Genomic DNA, 16,821 nt, shown 5'->3' with positions numbered 1-16,821 from the left:
ATTAAATTAATAAAATTTTAAAATGGATGACTAAAATAAGAACATGGATGAACTGAGATGACTATTATTTAGATAATTTACCTATCTTATCTTATATTGGAGGAACTTAGTCTAGCAAATTTGATAAAAGACATCTCTTTTAGAAACAAGTTGTTTGACCATCCTCTATTAAGCCTTTCGCTTTTATGTAGCATTTGATCTATTAATAAAAATGTTATTTTTTTATATAGATTGAAAAAATTAAAAAATATATAGACAATATTAATTCTATTTTATATTAATTTATATTATTAATCTATTAATAAATGTAAAAAAGAAACACTTTCAATTGCTATGTTGATATATTTTAGGACTTTATTTTGTAATTTATTTTCAATTATTGGAACTATGCTAGGATTATATACATCCTATTAGATCAATCTTAAGACATATTATTATGTGGTTTACTATATTAAGATATTTAAAAAAAGTTGAGCATGAATAAATTTTTTTATAACATTATTGTTTTATTATGTTCTCTTGATTTTATGTTGAAAAAACACTTTTTGATATCTACTTAATCAAAACAACAAATTTTTTATGAGAATTAGATTATAGGTTTAATTCATTATAAAATTAATATTTCTTTGGAACATCTTCATTTTTTTTTTGAGATTTAATCATCTTGTTGGAGATTTAACCACCTTAAATCTTAGAAGAAAGAATAATAAAGAACCAAAAGAGGGTAACCAACTCTTCTCAACTACAAATTTGACTCATTGTAAAATTGAGATTTCTTTGGAAATTTTTCATTCTTTTTGAGATTTAATCACCCTCGATTTTGGAAGAAAGAACAACAACGAACCAAAAGAGGGTAACCAACTCTCCCAGCTTCAATTTTGATTTAACACTTGTACTTTCATGAAATACTTTATAAAATCCGCATTATGACTCAAAGTTGGGTACAGTGTGACCGCCTATAAATGCACTATTATTTATAGAATAAACAAAACTCCAAAAATATAATAATTAAGAACAACGGTGTTCGCAAGTGCATGGGTCAAATTGAAATATAGTTGTACAACGAAAGTATTTCGAGGATCGTACCCAAGGGAGGATGGAATAAATAATGAAAATACTTCTATAATAACAAGTCTAAGTAGTAGTAATTATTTTCTATATTACGATTAACCATAAAATAAATTAAGAGAAATAAAAAAAAGCAAATAAAAAAAAGAAATAAATAACGAGAAATAAACAAACGAGCTAAATAGATAAATCAATCAGGAAGATTAACTCACTTAAGGGTTTGTAACTAACTTCAAATTAAGGTTTTGAGATGGATTAGTAATCGATTTATTAATTATTAACTCCAGCCTTTAATTAACTAATCGGTTGGTTGATATTCACTTATCTGCCGACTTCACTTTCTCAACCAGGATAGATTACGATTTACTTGGTTCAACTTATCTTCCAACATTGTCTAGCCTATAAAAACTTAATAGAATTGTCAAGCCTAACAGATTAAAAACACATAATTTATACCAACTAATCCCTCTTGAGAAACCCCAAATCCTCCGTTAATCACATCCTCATTCACTCGGTAATCTCCCCTAAGGGATTTAGCACTCATGTTATTCATAATCTTAACTTTGATTAAATAAACCATGTGAAAAACACGATCAATTTAAAGAAGAAAAGAGATTTGAATAATTGTGGATTGAGTATTGAATGGAAACAGAGTAGCAAATCTTTAAATTGGAATAAAGAAATAAAACGAATGCAAATAAAAATATAAACTAAACACTTTAATTAAATAAACAAACTCTAGAATTAAAACTGATTCAAGAGAAAAAAAACAAAAAAGTTATGAAAAATCGAAAAGAAAATAAACTAAAATAAACTTTAAACTACGAGGGTTTTTGAAGGCATCTCAGCCGACTCCTTTACATTCAACCCCTAATGTCTTATTTATAGAGGTGTTAGCAACTCAAATTAGGTCTTCGACACATCCCAGGTCTTCGTATAAGTTTGATTATGAAAACAAAAATAACCTCGAAATACTTGGGCAGCATGTCGGCCTTGTGTCTCACCACACCCCTTGCATGGCGTGACATGACACCAAATTCCTGCCTTAGGTCATTCGTTCTGTGCCTTGACGTCCCTTGAAGCTTATACATCACTCGACCTTTGCTTCCACGTAAATTGGGCGTTTATATCTTCATCCTACACAATCAATTAAACCAATTAGCACAACCTAAGACCCATGTCGGCCTATTTGGTCACAAAACCTACAAAATGTCTTAAAAACACTTATTTTTATTAACTTTTAATCCTAAGGCCTAATTACTGAAAACAAAATATAAAATCCTAAATTTTCTAAAAAACAAGCTCCTTAAGTGCAGAATTTACCCGAATTGGCTACTACATTTGACGATAGGTCATAATGTTATGCCGAGTTAAGAATATTAGAGAATTTAGAAATGGACTAAATATGGAATTTTGAATGTTAGTATAGGAAGTAGTTAGAGTTGATCAGAAATTAGGTAATACTTTTTAGATGAAGAAAATTAATTTGAGATATTAACTAAATTGTAGAATAATAGAAAGTATTGTGGTAAAAGCAGAAAATTAAATATTAGAAAAGAATACATGGAATTGGGAAATAGAGGAAGGACTAGAAGTGAAATTTGACCAAGATGAAGCATGAATCATGCATGGTATTGTTGATAAGATAAAGGATAAAATAGTAATTAGTTGAATAAGATAATTATGGAAACATAGTGATTAAATGATGAAATTGTGTCAAATTATAATTGGTGGATTAAATTGTAAATTTTTATTTTTAATTATTAAAGTAGAAGATATTTCGATAGAATTATGTAGAAATATGAAGAAAAGATGAAAGCCATCACCCTTCTCCAAGAAGCCTAAACATCAATCTCCAAAAAGCCACCACCCTACTTTTATTTTTATTCCAAATAGGTCCTTCCACCATTTCTAAACCCTTCCAAGCTTGTTTCTTCAAGTTTTTTTCATGTTTCAATAGTAAAATCAATAGATAAGGCTAGTAGTTACCTTAATTTCAAGAAAAGAAGAGTCAATAGTGGTCTTGAAGGAGAAAAAAAAAGATTAGATTTTGATTTCTTGAAAACAAGGTAAGAAATGATGAAATCTTCATGAAATCTATGTTAGATTCATTAGTCAAGTATGAGTATGTTATTTGATTATGATTTTAACAAGTATATGTTATGTGTTTTGATATGAAAATGAAAAGAAAGAGAAGAAAATTAATGACCAAATTGAAGACAAAGGAAAATGAGTAGCCAAAGAGTAGGAGAGGAGAAAACTGTAAGTACTTCAAGAATTTTACATTGTTTCCTTTAAATATAAATTTTAAAGTAAGTTAATTAGTTAGTTTAATTATGAGAATGATGTAATAATAAAAAGGGAATAAATTTTAAAGAGCAAAAATGTGGTACAAAAATTATGAATGGAAACAAACAGATGGATATTGAATTAGTTGTTAAAGTATTTATGCCATGAATTAAAAAAATTTAGTGAAATTATAAGCTACATGCAGATTATGAGTTCAAGGACTAAATTGCAAAAAAGGTGAAAAGTTTACATTAAATCTTTTGAATGAATAATTGCTATGATCTATTGAAATAAAGCTCGTGTAGACGATACTAGAACTATTAGGATATAGATGGCATGCCGTAAAGGAAGTTTAACATGCTTACTGTTCTGTTAAGCACTACGGTGCTCACTACTACATGAATATACTACAATGCTCACTGTTACATGGATGCACCTCAGTGCACCTTTGTATCTGTTTTGTATATCCTAAGTGTTCAATTTAGCCTATATTGTGCTACTATATGATATATGAGTTAAGTACCGATATAATGTCGTGGTAAGTCACAATAAGTCTGCGTGAGTTAAATTTTGAACCTTAGGGATTAAGTTTGAAATGAATTAAGTTTAAGCTTATTTAGAATATATTAATTGTTACTAAATAAAGGATTCAAATTCTTCTTGTACTTACTAAGTCTTCACCGGCTTAACGTGTAACAATCCAATTTTCAGTGGTGTCAGAAATAGTGGTTCTAGACAACTAAATCCGACAAGTGAGCTCTTAAATTTTATTATATAGTGTTTATGAGTCGATTGTGAATTTAGGAAAGCTAATGAATTAGTGAATTATGCTTTAGAAATATTTGTTAGATTAATTGGTTTTGAAAATGAGGTATCGATACCTCGATTTTATAAATCGAGCTGTAAATATTTTTATAAATATTTACAGAGTTTCATTAAGATAGTATTAAAGTTTCGTTAGAAAATTTTATCGTTTCGATAATTAATTAATTAAAAAGGACTAAATTGAAAAAGGTACAAAACTTGCTAAAGTGATTAAATAGCATAAATGGTAAATAAGGGAGGGCTAAAAGGGAAATTAGACACCCAAGGAATGGTTGAGGCGGCATAAGTAGAAAAAAAATCTTGGAATTAGGTGGTTTAAGGGCAAAATTATAAATTTGGTAAAATTAAGCTTAAATAAAAAGAAATCTAAATATTTCTAGGCAACTCTTCTTCAATTCTCAGCCAAAAACATCCATTAGAGAGCTTCTTAAGCTGGTTTTTATATTTTTACTTCATGTAACTTTAATTCTTGCTTTTCTCGTGAAATTTTTATGTTTTTGAGACTTTTACAATTAGGTCCAACTATGTAATTCATTAGTTTTTTATTCTATGGGTAATTTTGAAAGTTACCATTGATGAGTGTTGTATGTTTATGATGAATTAATATGGATTTGAAGTTTTAATTTTGTTATATGAATATTTTATCAAGTAATTTCTATAGAAATTAATTTTAAGACCAAATTGTGAAAAAGATTAAATATTAGGGATTGGTATTAAAGTCCATTTATTAAGGGTTGTGTAATAGCTTATAATATTTATATAAAGTGTTAATTGAGAAAAATAATCTCATTTGAAGAGTTAATTGGTGAGGGACTAAATTGCAAAAACTGTAAAAGTTGGGGTAATTGTGTAATTTCAAAATTTGAGGGGTATAAATTGTGAAGTGGACTGAAATTGAAATATATGCTAATGAATGAAAAATTTTACATTTTAGATCAAGAGCTCGTAGATCAATGAGAAAATGGGAAATTAGCCGAGTAGTCTCTAAACTATTACCAATTTTACAATCCAACCCAGGTAAGTTCATATGGTTAAACTTTCATGATTATTTGTTAATTTAGAAATGGTATAATATATTTATTCATATTTTGTTGTTGAAACTAAGATTATTGTAAAAGTATGAAAATTGAATTGAATGTTTAAAACGAGTAGAACGTAGGATTGAGTACGATCGTTCCGTGGTAAAGAATGAATTGACGGATAAGACCATGGTTGGACCATGGCAATGTTTAAATGTAATACTATAGCTGGGCTATGGCATTTTAATGAAAATACCCACCTTGAACGTAAGACCTTGGTTGGACCATGGCAGTAAAGATACAAGTATAAGACCATAGCTGGGCTATGGCATTTTGATGATAAGACCAAAACTGGATTATGGCACTACAAATGTAAGACCATGGGAGGCCCATGGCAATGCATGTGTAAGACCATAGTTGGACTATAGCACAAAAAGAATGATGTACTCATATCCGTAAGCTGTTCTTCGATTTAGTAAGAAATGATAAGAGACTTATGTGATTGAATTGAAAGATTTATAAATTATTATTGATATTGATCTGAAGGAAGTGTGTTTATTGATTATATTGTATTTGACAAGGAAAAATGTATGCTTTATTTACAATTTAATTTATTATATTATATTAAGTTCGGTAAGATCAATGTTTAACCTATTGAACTTACTAAGCTTCATTAAGCTTACTTGTGTTGTTTAATGTTCTTGTAGATTAACGTGTAGTTTGAAGATCGGATCAACAAATCAAGCTACACTATCCAGTTTATTCCGGTAGTTTTTGCAATGTAAATTTTGGTTTATATAACATGTATAGGATTGGTTTGGCAATGAAATAGTTTGAATTGTGGTTGTGAATATTAAATGTTTGTATGCATGTAATTAGTAGTAGATTTGATAAATCAATGAAATAAGTTAAATAGGTAAGTATAAGTAAATGAAATATTTGTGATGTTATGTTATGTTGTGAACATGTTTTAGCTTGTATTGATTGCTTGGTTGGGGTATATTGGTGTATGTGAATGTTGAGTACAGGTTAATGTCAAAATGGGTGAGAAAGTGGCCTTAAAATGGCCTATTTTCATTCACACGGGCAGAGACATGGGCATGTGTCCCTTGCTTCTAAGAAAATTTTTGAAATTTTGGAAAAAAATTCCCTGAGTACCCGGTTTAGTCCCGATTTACTTCTAAGGTGAATATTGGGTCTCGAAGGTCCATCTAAGGGACAATATGAGTGTTATATAACTGATTCTTAATATGTGTAACAAAAGTTGGGAAATGTTCGTATTTAATTCTTAAAGTTTGGTAATGCTCCGTAACCCTGTTCTGGTAACAGATAATGGTTAGGGGTGTTACATAACGTGTTTGTTTTTAACGTGTAGGTATAAGATAGATCCCGACAGGCTAGATCAGTGGTTGTGGTCGGCTCATCTCATTACATCTCCAAGTTTGGAAAAGAGTATGTTTAAACTTTTGGGACTTAGTTTGGCATGTACATAGGTATTTTGGGTATGTATATGGATACAAAGGATTTAAATGCAAAACTTTGTAGCCTTTATCAATCTAGTGAACTTAATTAAAATACTAATGTGCTTGTGATGAGTTATAAGATGTTGGTAACATAATCGATTGATATGCTTGAATTATATATTGGAATGGTTTTGTTTGAGATTGTTGGTGCGTAGGGATTTAAATCTATAAAGTTTGGGAAATTGGCAAGTTTCCCAGCGTTTCAAACAACAGAAGTTTGTCTTTGTATCAATCCTATAGTCAAAGTACCTATACTCAGTGGCAAGTATCGATATTTCAACATTGGTATCGATACTAATGAATTTAATCTGATTTTTTTTTTGAAAATTTGAAGATTATTTTGGTATCGGTGCCTTACTAGAGTATCAATACTCTGGTGAAAGGTATCAATACTTCTTTAGTGGTATCGATACTACTAAATTTGTTGGATAATTTTCAAAACATCGAAGCTAAAAACGATATCAATACTAAACAGGGGTATCGATACCTACAACAATGGTACCAATACTTCATGCCCAATATCGATACTTGGCCTCTGTTTTTTGTAAGTAAGTTATTTTAATTGTATAGATACTTGAAAGATTCATCTGAATTATTTTCCCATTGTAATACCAATACAATTATTATAGTTAAATCAAAATATTCTGAATATAGTATTTTGACTATTGTTAGAACATAAGTCTTCTTTTATTTTGACAATCAATGTAACATTTCTATACTTAATTCGATAGTCGGGTCAGGTATAAGGGTGTTACATACTAACTATTTTTTGGAGAATATGACCAAAATTGTTCCATTTAAACTGTGTAGGAATTGTGCGTTAAACCGCCTATAATTTTACATTCCTATGATTTAATTTTTTGTAGTTTTGCTTAGAGCAATACCTGGAATAAACTTATATATATATATTCCTATGGGCTAACCTTTAGTTAAAACAAAATGTGATTTCAAGTATTTTTTTTAATTTATTCCAAAACAAGTTTGATACATGCATTATCATATTTTAAAAATATATGCATGGCAAAATAGAAACAATTTTGTTTTCAATTAAAATTAAAATTTAGTGATTATTGATATTTAATCCAAATATTTTTTAAGAATAAAGTTTATTATAAAAATTAAATGCATGAATATTATCTTTTATTTATTAGTAAATTTGTAAATTGTCATTACTTTTTTAAAAAATAATTAATAAACTAAACGTAATAATATAACTTTTTGGAGATTTTAAGCAATATAATAATCACATTTCTAGCAATTACATTTCAAAGAATCACATTTTATTGAAATCGCGAAAGCAACTATCACTACATTATTATTATTTTAATTAAATTCCTTTTTGTAACAAAAAGAAATATTTTAATTAAATAAAATTCATGTACAAACATATATTGAATAAATAAAATTAACTAGATTCAAACCTACCAACTTACCGAGTAGACCTGTCCATGGGCCGGGCCGGGAAAAAAATTTCAGCCCGACTCTTAGGCCCGGGCCTGGCCCGAAATATGGGCCTAAAATTTTGCCCAGGCCCAGCCCTGGAAAAAATAATAAGCCCGAGCCCGACCCGGCCCGGCCCGATTTTTAATAAACACAAAAAAATATTTTAAAAATAAAAAAATAAAAAAAATATTTTTAAAGTATTTTAAAATTAAAAATTAGAAAATAAAAATAAAAAATATTATTTATTATATTCGGGCCGGGCCGGGCTCAGGCTAAAAAAGTTGAGCCCGAGCCCGGCCCATTTTTTAAACGGGCCTCATTTTTTGTCCAAGCCCATATTCCGGGCCTATATTTTTACCCGAACCCTCCCATATTTCGGGCGGGCCGTCGGGCCGGGCCGGGCATGGACAGGTCTATTACCGAGAGGCAAAGACCACGCTAATAAAGTAACCTTTGCCGTGCACGGACCTAACCGATTTGGCGATTGGCATAAAACAAAATCCAGAATACCAATATCCTCATCCCCCAACACCAATCAACCCTGGCTCCCCACATCTGGAAACGCCTCTTCCCGCCGCGAACCCGAAGACCTCTCCCCATCATTCCCCAAATTGGGATAACCCGCCGCTTCACTTCCTCAATGGAAATAAACGTCTTCAAGTTTTGCTCTGGTCTTAGAGTCCTCGGCCACGTCATGATCCTCCTCGTCGCCGCGATTGTTGGCGTTTCTTACTATGCCGTCGTTTTCCTTACGTATGGCCCACAGTTACTCCGCGGTGGATTCGACTCCTTTTTATCCTTCACCATCGTCATTATATTCCATGTTCTGGTAATTTTTTTAGTTAATTTTACTGTTTGTTACTTTGTGTAGCAACTTGAATTTTATTTTGTTCATGTATGCAGCTTGTACTTTTGTTGTGGAGTTGTATTAGAGTGGTGCTTAAGGACCCTGGCTCTGTACCTGAGAATTGGAGAGCTGTTTCCGGGGAGGAGAGCTTGGAGGTTGGTACTTCTTTAGCTGCTGCGGAAGACGGATTTGAGAGAAGATCGCGTGGTGGTGGATATTGCATCCATTGCCAGAATGGGAAGCCGCCACGGTGCCATCATTGTTCTATTTGTATGTCAAATTTAAATCTTCCAGTTCGTTTTTGGATTTATTATATCCATTTAAGGCGGAACCTTGTTATCATGTAATTAAAAAGAAAAAAGAAATCAGACAGGTAGAATGGTGTAAGATTTAAAGGTTAAACTTATTTTGTGAACTTTTTAGATTGAATTGGAAAAAGGGTGAATGGCTAGCTTTGAATGGGAAAAAAAGGAATCTTGAAATCTTGGAGTAGTTAGGGTAAGAAATTTGTAGCAAATAAGTAGGAGATACAGTTCAATCTGGTTGATGTTAGAAAAGATTGTTAGCTCCTTAATTGAAGGAGATGAACTGAGATTTTAACTTTGGCAACCTTTCTTTTGTAGATTTTCAAAACTATCTCCAAAACCATTCTGTGGAATCTTGAAATCTTGGAGTAGTTAGGGTAAGAAATTTGTAGCAAATAAGTAGGAGATACAGTTCAATCTGGTTGATGTTAGAAAAGATTGTTAGTTCCTTAATTGAAGGAGATGAACTGAGATTTTTTAACTTTGGCAACCTTTCTTTTGTAGATTTTCAAAACTATCTCCAAAACCATTCTGTGGAATATTGCTACTGATTTTAATTGGCATAATTGAAGTATGAGAATGTGTCAAGCTGATAGCATGAAATATGACCTTCTACATCGTGTTTTTTTTAGGTCAAGGATGTGTTCTCAAGATGGACCACCACTGTGTCTGGGTGGTGAATTGTGTTGGAGCATGCAACTATAAGTTTTTCCTTCTTTTCTTGGTAACTTGCCATTCATCTTACTTGGTAATTTGTAGTTAAGGAATAAGATTGAAGTATGTCCCATCTTTCTTTTTCTGTTTATGTTTTTTCACTTTATGTTTAATCATAACTATGTTTCACTGGAAAAAATCTGTTAGGGTTGAACTGATATTACTTTGTCAATTTTTTGTTTGAAAAAGATACTTCATGATTTGCAAGAATGACACTAATATAACTGTCGTTTGTAACTTCTAATAAGCCTAAGAAGCAATGGTTGCATTGGTTATTTGAAGTTTTGTTTCTGCAATATCTTTGAGGTATCTAAGAAAGAATTTCAGCCAGCCTACTATTTTTGCAACTCCTTTAATCCCAACAGTTGATTAATTCTATTTGCTTCGATCACTAGTGATTTTATAAATAATTACTAGTTTTGATGCATAAAAATATTGAATATTTCTTCATGTATTGTGCTTTCTGTTTCTTCGTGTCTTTTCTTTGGGCTGGATTAACTACATTTACATATAGTTAGTTCCACATTTCAGAATATGCATGTGAATGTTCATCAGCATCCTTAAAAGTTTAGTGTCCTCATTCCATTTGTTTTCTTTTTTTCCTAATAAAAAGGCCTCGTATTGCTCAAACTAAAGGTGGCTGAACTGAATGTTGGCTTCGTATCTTTAAACTTGCTTAGAAAGTACAATCTTCTCTGCCCTTTACCCTTCTTTTGAACCAAAAAAGGGGCAGGAATGGCCGTCTCTTCATCTTTCCTATATTTCCTGACATTTATTTCTCCCAATAAAAGCTATATACGTTTTTGGAGACAACAATGGTCACCATAGTGTTGCTGCCAAGTTTTATCAATTTCTTTGGTGAAGCCAAGAATCACTCTTCTGCTGCCAAATCAGCGATAATCTTTTTGGCATTTGGTAAGTTGTCAACTTGAGTTGATATATCATTTTCAGCTCATCATATTTGTTCTGCATTCTCATTGTTTTCATCTTTCTTACAGATTCTGTACCTTGATGCAGTTCTCAATTTTGCTTTTGCTCTGAGTCTTCTTTGTTTCGTCGTCATGCATGCATCTCTTCTATCAAGCAATACGACATCAGTAGAGGTATATCATACAGCTAATATTTTTCAGCCATCTTGATTTTATTTATGTTGTTCTATATTGTTGCCTGGAGATTTAGTAGAGCAGCAAGATGTTGATTTTGATGTGTTGCCTTCCTGTTGTTGAGAATCTATAGAAAGTTGATGCTTTTATTTTAAGCAACCACTAGTGAGTAGTGCTATTATCATTAGGTTGTGCTGTATGTTTGGATGCTTTATTTAATTTTTAGTGTGTTATATATTACCTTTGTGAAACAATTTTCCAGGTTCATGAGAAGAAAGGAGTGATTAGGTGGAAATATGACTTGGGAAGGAAAAAGAATTTTGAGCAGGTAACACTCGCTTTGCATACTCCCTAACCTTCTTGTTTTATAATGTTATTTATATGACATAAATATGAGGAAAGATGATTTACTTATCAATAACATTTTTGAGATGCATCTAGGGCTCATAATGTGGTATAATTAAAGCATAAGTGATTATCATAGATTAGAAATGCATCTAGAGCTCATAATGCTGTATCGTGCAATAATCATGTATATCTTTATTGGAAGTTGTTGTGTCTTGCTTCCCGTGCAAGGCATCTCTCATGATCCCTTTTACCCTGTTTAAGGTGTTTGGCACAAAGAAAAGTTTGTGGTTATTCCCACTGTTCTCAGAAGATGACTTAAAGAAAATACCAGCACTACGTGGCCTAGAGTTTCCAACACGTTCAGATGTTGATGCTTGAGGTTTTATTGAGAGTAACATCTGACCTCGATTGTGTAAGCCTGAGTATCATGTTGCCATTGTTATTATCTTAGGTTTAAATGTGCAATCTGAAAGCTTGAACCTCACAACATAATATTTGATGATAGTGGCTTGAAGTGAAGGTAAACAAAAGCAGTGTGTCAAGTTTCTTTGTTATTGAAAAATCCTGTTAGCTACCTGTTATTTTTAGAGTAAAAGCTGAAAAGGTGAGGTGTATCGCCGAATTGTCATGTGTTATAGGCGAGATAGGACAAATACGAACTGGAAATAACGTTTTCTATGACAACAAATCCCTTAACGCCATGCATGTTTCATGTTTGAAGATATGTTGTCAATTCTTTTTAGAAAACGATGGTGGCCGGCCCACAAATTGATAAAGACTAGTACATTATTGAACTTATTATTATTTCAGCAGATTAACATAGCTTTATTTGAGGACCTAGTACCAACCGTTCTGGGATTAGGTAGCATTTATCCATGGGGTTTCTTGTTTTAAATATATTAAAAAAATAAATATGCAAATTGTTCCGAGTTTGGTTCCTATAGTTGCACTCCATGCAACAATTCACCTCAGATGTAAATGAAGAATGATGACATTTTGTGACCAATGAAACGTTTACCTCGACATTCCCATTAAAATGTTTTAAGATTCTAAAAAGCTGATTCTTTTAAAATATTAAAATTTCAAAACGATAATAATGAAGAAAAATAGTTGGGTTCTTTTTCTATATATATATTTTTTATTTTTCAGATATTTTTCTAATTTTTAATGTTCTGAACATATCTAACTTTATTTTCTTGAATACTTTTATTTCTTCAGATTTTAAAAAATAATTTTAATTTTTGAAAATGTTAAAATTAATATTTTTAAACTCTGAAAGATAAAAAATTGAAAAAATAATTTTAGTTTTTGAAAATATTAAAATTAAATTTTTTAAACTCTGAAAGACAAAAAATTGAAAAAATCTTTTGCTCCGTTTGGTTTCAAGTATCAGAGGGCATTTTTTGTTTTCATTCTCTTGAAATATGGAAAACATTGAAGATAGTGTTTGGTTGAAATTTTAAAAATGATTTTTGTCTAATGAAAATTTGGGAAATTTAAAAAATAATAAAATGTTTATTTTCATTGTTTTTACGAAAAAAGTGTTTTGTAAAGCTAAACATTATGAAAATATGGATTTTTAACCTCAAATAAAATTGCTTTGGTTCAAACTTGTATAAATAAAAAGTTATTCCTTTTTTAATAATTTTTCAAATACTAAATCTGATGTCTTAATTTTAATTTATATAAATAATAAATAAAAAAAATAAAACATTTTTAAAAGAAAAATAAAAAATATTTTTATAAACCAAACGGCTATATGAAAAAAAAAACTGGGAAAGACTTTACATTTTTTTTGAAGTGTAAGAACTTCCATTTTTTATTTTTCTATATTTTTAAAAATTTTAAGGACTTTCATATTTATTTTTTTAATTTTTAATTTTTAATTTTTAAAATGTTTTATAATTTTTTAAAATTATTTATTTTGTTGAAAATTTTAAATATTTTTAAAATATATATTTTGACATTTTAATATTTGAAAATGATATATTTGTTTGAATTTTTTATTTTTAAAATTTTTAAATATATTTTTAATGTTTTCCTTTTTCTTCATGTGTAATAATGGTAACATGTAATGGAGGTATCTTGAGTTAGGGTTTCATGAACAAAAAAAAAATTGCATCATATTTTCATGACGGTTGGGGTAAATTGACTTATTTAACTTTCGATAATCAATATAAATTCTCTAACCTGTAACTGTCCTGGTTCGAATCAGCTCGTTATTCTCATTTTTTACAATTGTGACACCTCCCTTCTTTGGCACACATTGGACTGGACTCACCCAGGAGTTATCTAAGATGGGTTAAATTATTCCCGAATCCAACCACTTGATAATCTCCTTCTTGACCACCTCTTTCATAATTGGGTTTAGCCTTCTCTAACCATCAATAGTGCATTTTTCGCCATCTTCTAATATGATCTTATGCATGCATAGGGATGGGCTAATACCTCGGATGTCAGCTATCGTCCAACTGATTGCCTTCTTGAATTTCTTCAAGACATTAATCAACTTTTCTTCCTTTAACTCCAACTTGGGTGGTTCTTCAATTGAAGCTTTCAACTGCGTATACTCACGATGGTCGAAATCCAATGATTCAAAATAGGATTGTGAAGTGAATCCCTTCAGTTCAGCTTCTAATTCAGTCATATTTCCATCATCATCCTCGTCACTTAGCGTGTTGGTGTTAAAAGTTGTTCCAACGAATCATCCGTAGGAACTAACAATTATGTCCCATCCACAGCAGAACATTCTTCCCATGCATCAGGGTATCTCTAGCTTTGAAAACATTAAAAGTTACCTGACCGTCTTGGACACGCATGGTAAGTTCTCCCTTCTGAACATCGATCAATGTTCTTCCAGTTTCTAATAAAGGTCTTCCCAAGATGATTAAAGTTTTCTTTATCTACTTCAAAATCTAAAATAAGAAAATCAGCAGAAAAATAAATTTATCAACATGTACTAGAATGTCTTTAATTTTTCTTTCAAGATGTGCTATCGATCGGTCTGTTAATTGAAGTTTCATTGTTGTCAGTTTGTTTTCACCAATTCCCAATTGTCTAAACATAGATATGGGCATCAAATTTATGCTTGCTCCCAAATCAGATAGAGTCATACCATAATACGAATTACCGATGTTGTATGGTATGTAAAGCTTCCAGGATCTTTCATCTTCGGTGGAAACTTATTTTGCAAGAATGCACTGCATTCCTTTGTCAAGGCCACTATCTTAAACTTTTCCAACCTTCTCTTCTTAGAAAGGATATCTTTCATAAACTTCACATAATTTGACATCTATTCTAAAGCCTCTACCAATGGGATGCTGATATGTAACTACTTAAGTACACCTAACAATTTCTTAAATTGTACTTCTTATTGTTGCTTCTAGAAGCTTTGCGGGTAAGAAGGTGGTGGAGTTTTAACCTTAACAGGACAACTTTTTGGAGGTAGTGTTGGTTTTGCATTCACTATGGGTGTTGATTCTTCAAGACTACTCTATTGCAGTTTGCCCTTAGTAAGGGTCACAAGAACATGATTCTGTACTGTGGGAGTTTCAACTTCTGGTTGAACTTCCTTGTGATTGTGGACAAAAACAGGCTCACCTTTGGCTTCAACAACTCTTGGTTCCAATACCTTTCCACTCCTCAAAGTGACAGTTTTACACTACTCTTTGCTTGTACTTTTTGGATTCTCCGTATCACTTGGCAAAGCACCCTAAGGTCTATTTCTTAGCTTGTTGGCTAACTGCCCTATTTGGTTTTCCAGATTCTTTGGAGTTGCATTGTTCTTAGCCATATATGCTTTCAATAAGTTCCTTAAACTACTTGAAGACTCGGCTGGCTAAGGTTTCTGCATTTGTTGAGAAAAACCTATCAAATGATTTGATCGTGAAAGAATATAAGAATTACCTGGACCAGTCTCTTGATTACTTTAGGAGAAACTGGGATGATTTCACCATGAAGGGTTGTAATGATTCGATTGTGGACCTAAACCATTCCTATTTTGATGTTGGTTTCCCACATAGTAGATAGATTTTGGGTTTGAAAGACAATATTCAAATGTATGGCCATCTCCACTATACATACACGTAATGTTTTCAAACTGACTTGGTTGTTGATTTGTCATGTTAGTGTTGCAACCATTGGCAATAATATTTTTAAGCATGAAAGTCATAGTAAATACCTGAGCTGTTAAAGATGTAAGAACGTCAACTTCATGAACTCCTGCCACTCTTCTTCCTGTGCCTGCTCAGTTGGTTGGTCACTGATAATTGTTGCTTGAAATTCTTTCAAGAATCTCACGCGCTTTATTGTATGACTTCGAAAGAAGAGATCTGTTGGTTGAAGCTTCTACCACTATTCTTGTGTAAGCATTTCGACTACTGTAAAAGGTCTCCAATTAGATGCAGTGAAGAATACCATGACGTGGGCATTTTCATAATAATTCCTTAAATCGTTCCCATGCTTCATAAAAGGACTCATCATCAGATTACTGAAACATAGTAATTTCATTTCTGAGCTTAGCATTCTTATTTGGTGGAAAATACTTCATCAAAAAATGTTTCGCCAATTCTTGCCATGTAGATACAGAACTGAGCGGTAAGGAATTCAGGTAGTTCATGCTCAATCTCACAACGAACATGGGAATAACTTTAATCTTAAAGCGTCTTCAGATACTCCGAGTAACTTGAAGGAGTCACTTACTTCCATAAATAAGCGGAGGTGCATATGTGGATCTTCAGCAGACATCCCACTGAATTGTTTTATTGTTTGCAATATTTAGAACATCACCAGCTTTAACTCAAACTGAGGGGCCTCAATTTCAAGTATTACATTCCCTGGGTTGATTTCACTAAATAAGGGCACAACATATTGCTGAATAGCTTGGTCTATGTCATCAGCAACAAGGATCAGAGTCCGAGTATTATTGGCCACATCTTTTTTTAGATTTTGATTCATTTCTTTGACTTGTCTTTGGATTGATCGTTCCTTTCTTCTTTTCGTAAAAGTGCGTTTAATTTCTAGGTCAATTGGCAATAGATCAATAATTCGGTCTACATTCATAAACCTTGGAAAATAAAAAAAATAAAAAAATTAACAACAAAAAAATAACCAAATTGCAAAATAAATATCTTCACAAATAATGACAAAATATAGTCATCGACAACGATGCTAAAAACTTGTATCAGAGTTATGTGCAACTGTACATGGTCGTTACAAGTAATAAATAATAAGTAAAAAGTTATCGTCTCTATAGGGACTGAATGTGTAAATCATTTGCAAAGTCAACTATAAAACAATTTGGAAGAAAACAAACAAAGAGAAATAATGTTGTTGGGA

The 16,821-nt window shown here is 31.5% G+C and overlaps 1 protein-coding gene and 1 non-coding gene across 2 annotated transcripts; both read left to right on the top strand.

The window, feature by feature from the left end:
* Nucleotides 1–8,629: 8,629 nt before the first annotated feature.
* LOC107954425 (probable protein S-acyltransferase 12) lies at nucleotides 8,630–12,282 on the top strand. Its single transcript, XM_016889972.2, has 7 exons — nucleotides 8,630–8,996; nucleotides 9,071–9,284; nucleotides 9,952–10,043; nucleotides 10,825–10,948; nucleotides 11,051–11,136; nucleotides 11,399–11,464; nucleotides 11,746–12,282. The coding sequence occupies exons 1-7, from the start codon at nucleotides 8,808–8,810 to the stop codon at nucleotides 11,860–11,862; spliced, it is 888 nt and encodes a 295-aa protein (XP_016745461.1). The 5' UTR covers nucleotides 8,630–8,807; the 3' UTR covers nucleotides 11,863–12,282.
* Nucleotides 12,283–15,896: 3,614 nt separating this feature from the next.
* On the top strand, nucleotides 15,897–16,003 carry LOC121219629 (small nucleolar RNA R71). The gene has a single exon (XR_005916519.1). It is a non-coding gene; the product is annotated as a small nucleolar RNA R71 (small nucleolar RNA).
* The last annotated feature ends 818 nt before the right edge of the window (nucleotides 16,004–16,821 follow it).

The sequence above is a fragment of the Gossypium hirsutum genome, chromosome D07 (assembly GCF_007990345.1).
Source record: "Gossypium hirsutum isolate 1008001.06 chromosome D07, Gossypium_hirsutum_v2.1, whole genome shotgun sequence".
NCBI classification, from domain to species: Eukaryota; Viridiplantae; Streptophyta; class Magnoliopsida; order Malvales; family Malvaceae; genus Gossypium; species Gossypium hirsutum.
The sequence above is the reverse complement of the archived record's forward strand: the minus strand, read 5'-3'. Positions and strand labels throughout refer to the sequence as shown.

Bases quoted from the DNA above. Each gene is read 5' to 3' on its own strand.
- LOC107954425 (XM_016889972.2), top strand. From the start codon at position 8,808: ATGGAAATAAACGTCTTCAAGTTTTGCTCTGGTCTTAGAGTCCTCGGC. The intron at 11,137-11,398 runs GTATATCATACA...ACAATTTTCCAG, and splicing joins GCAATACGACATCAGTAGAG to GTTCATGAGAAGAAAGGAGT. The intron at 11,465-11,745 runs GTAACACTCGCT...ACCCTGTTTAAG, and splicing joins GGAAAAAGAATTTTGAGCAG to GTGTTTGGCACAAAGAAAAG.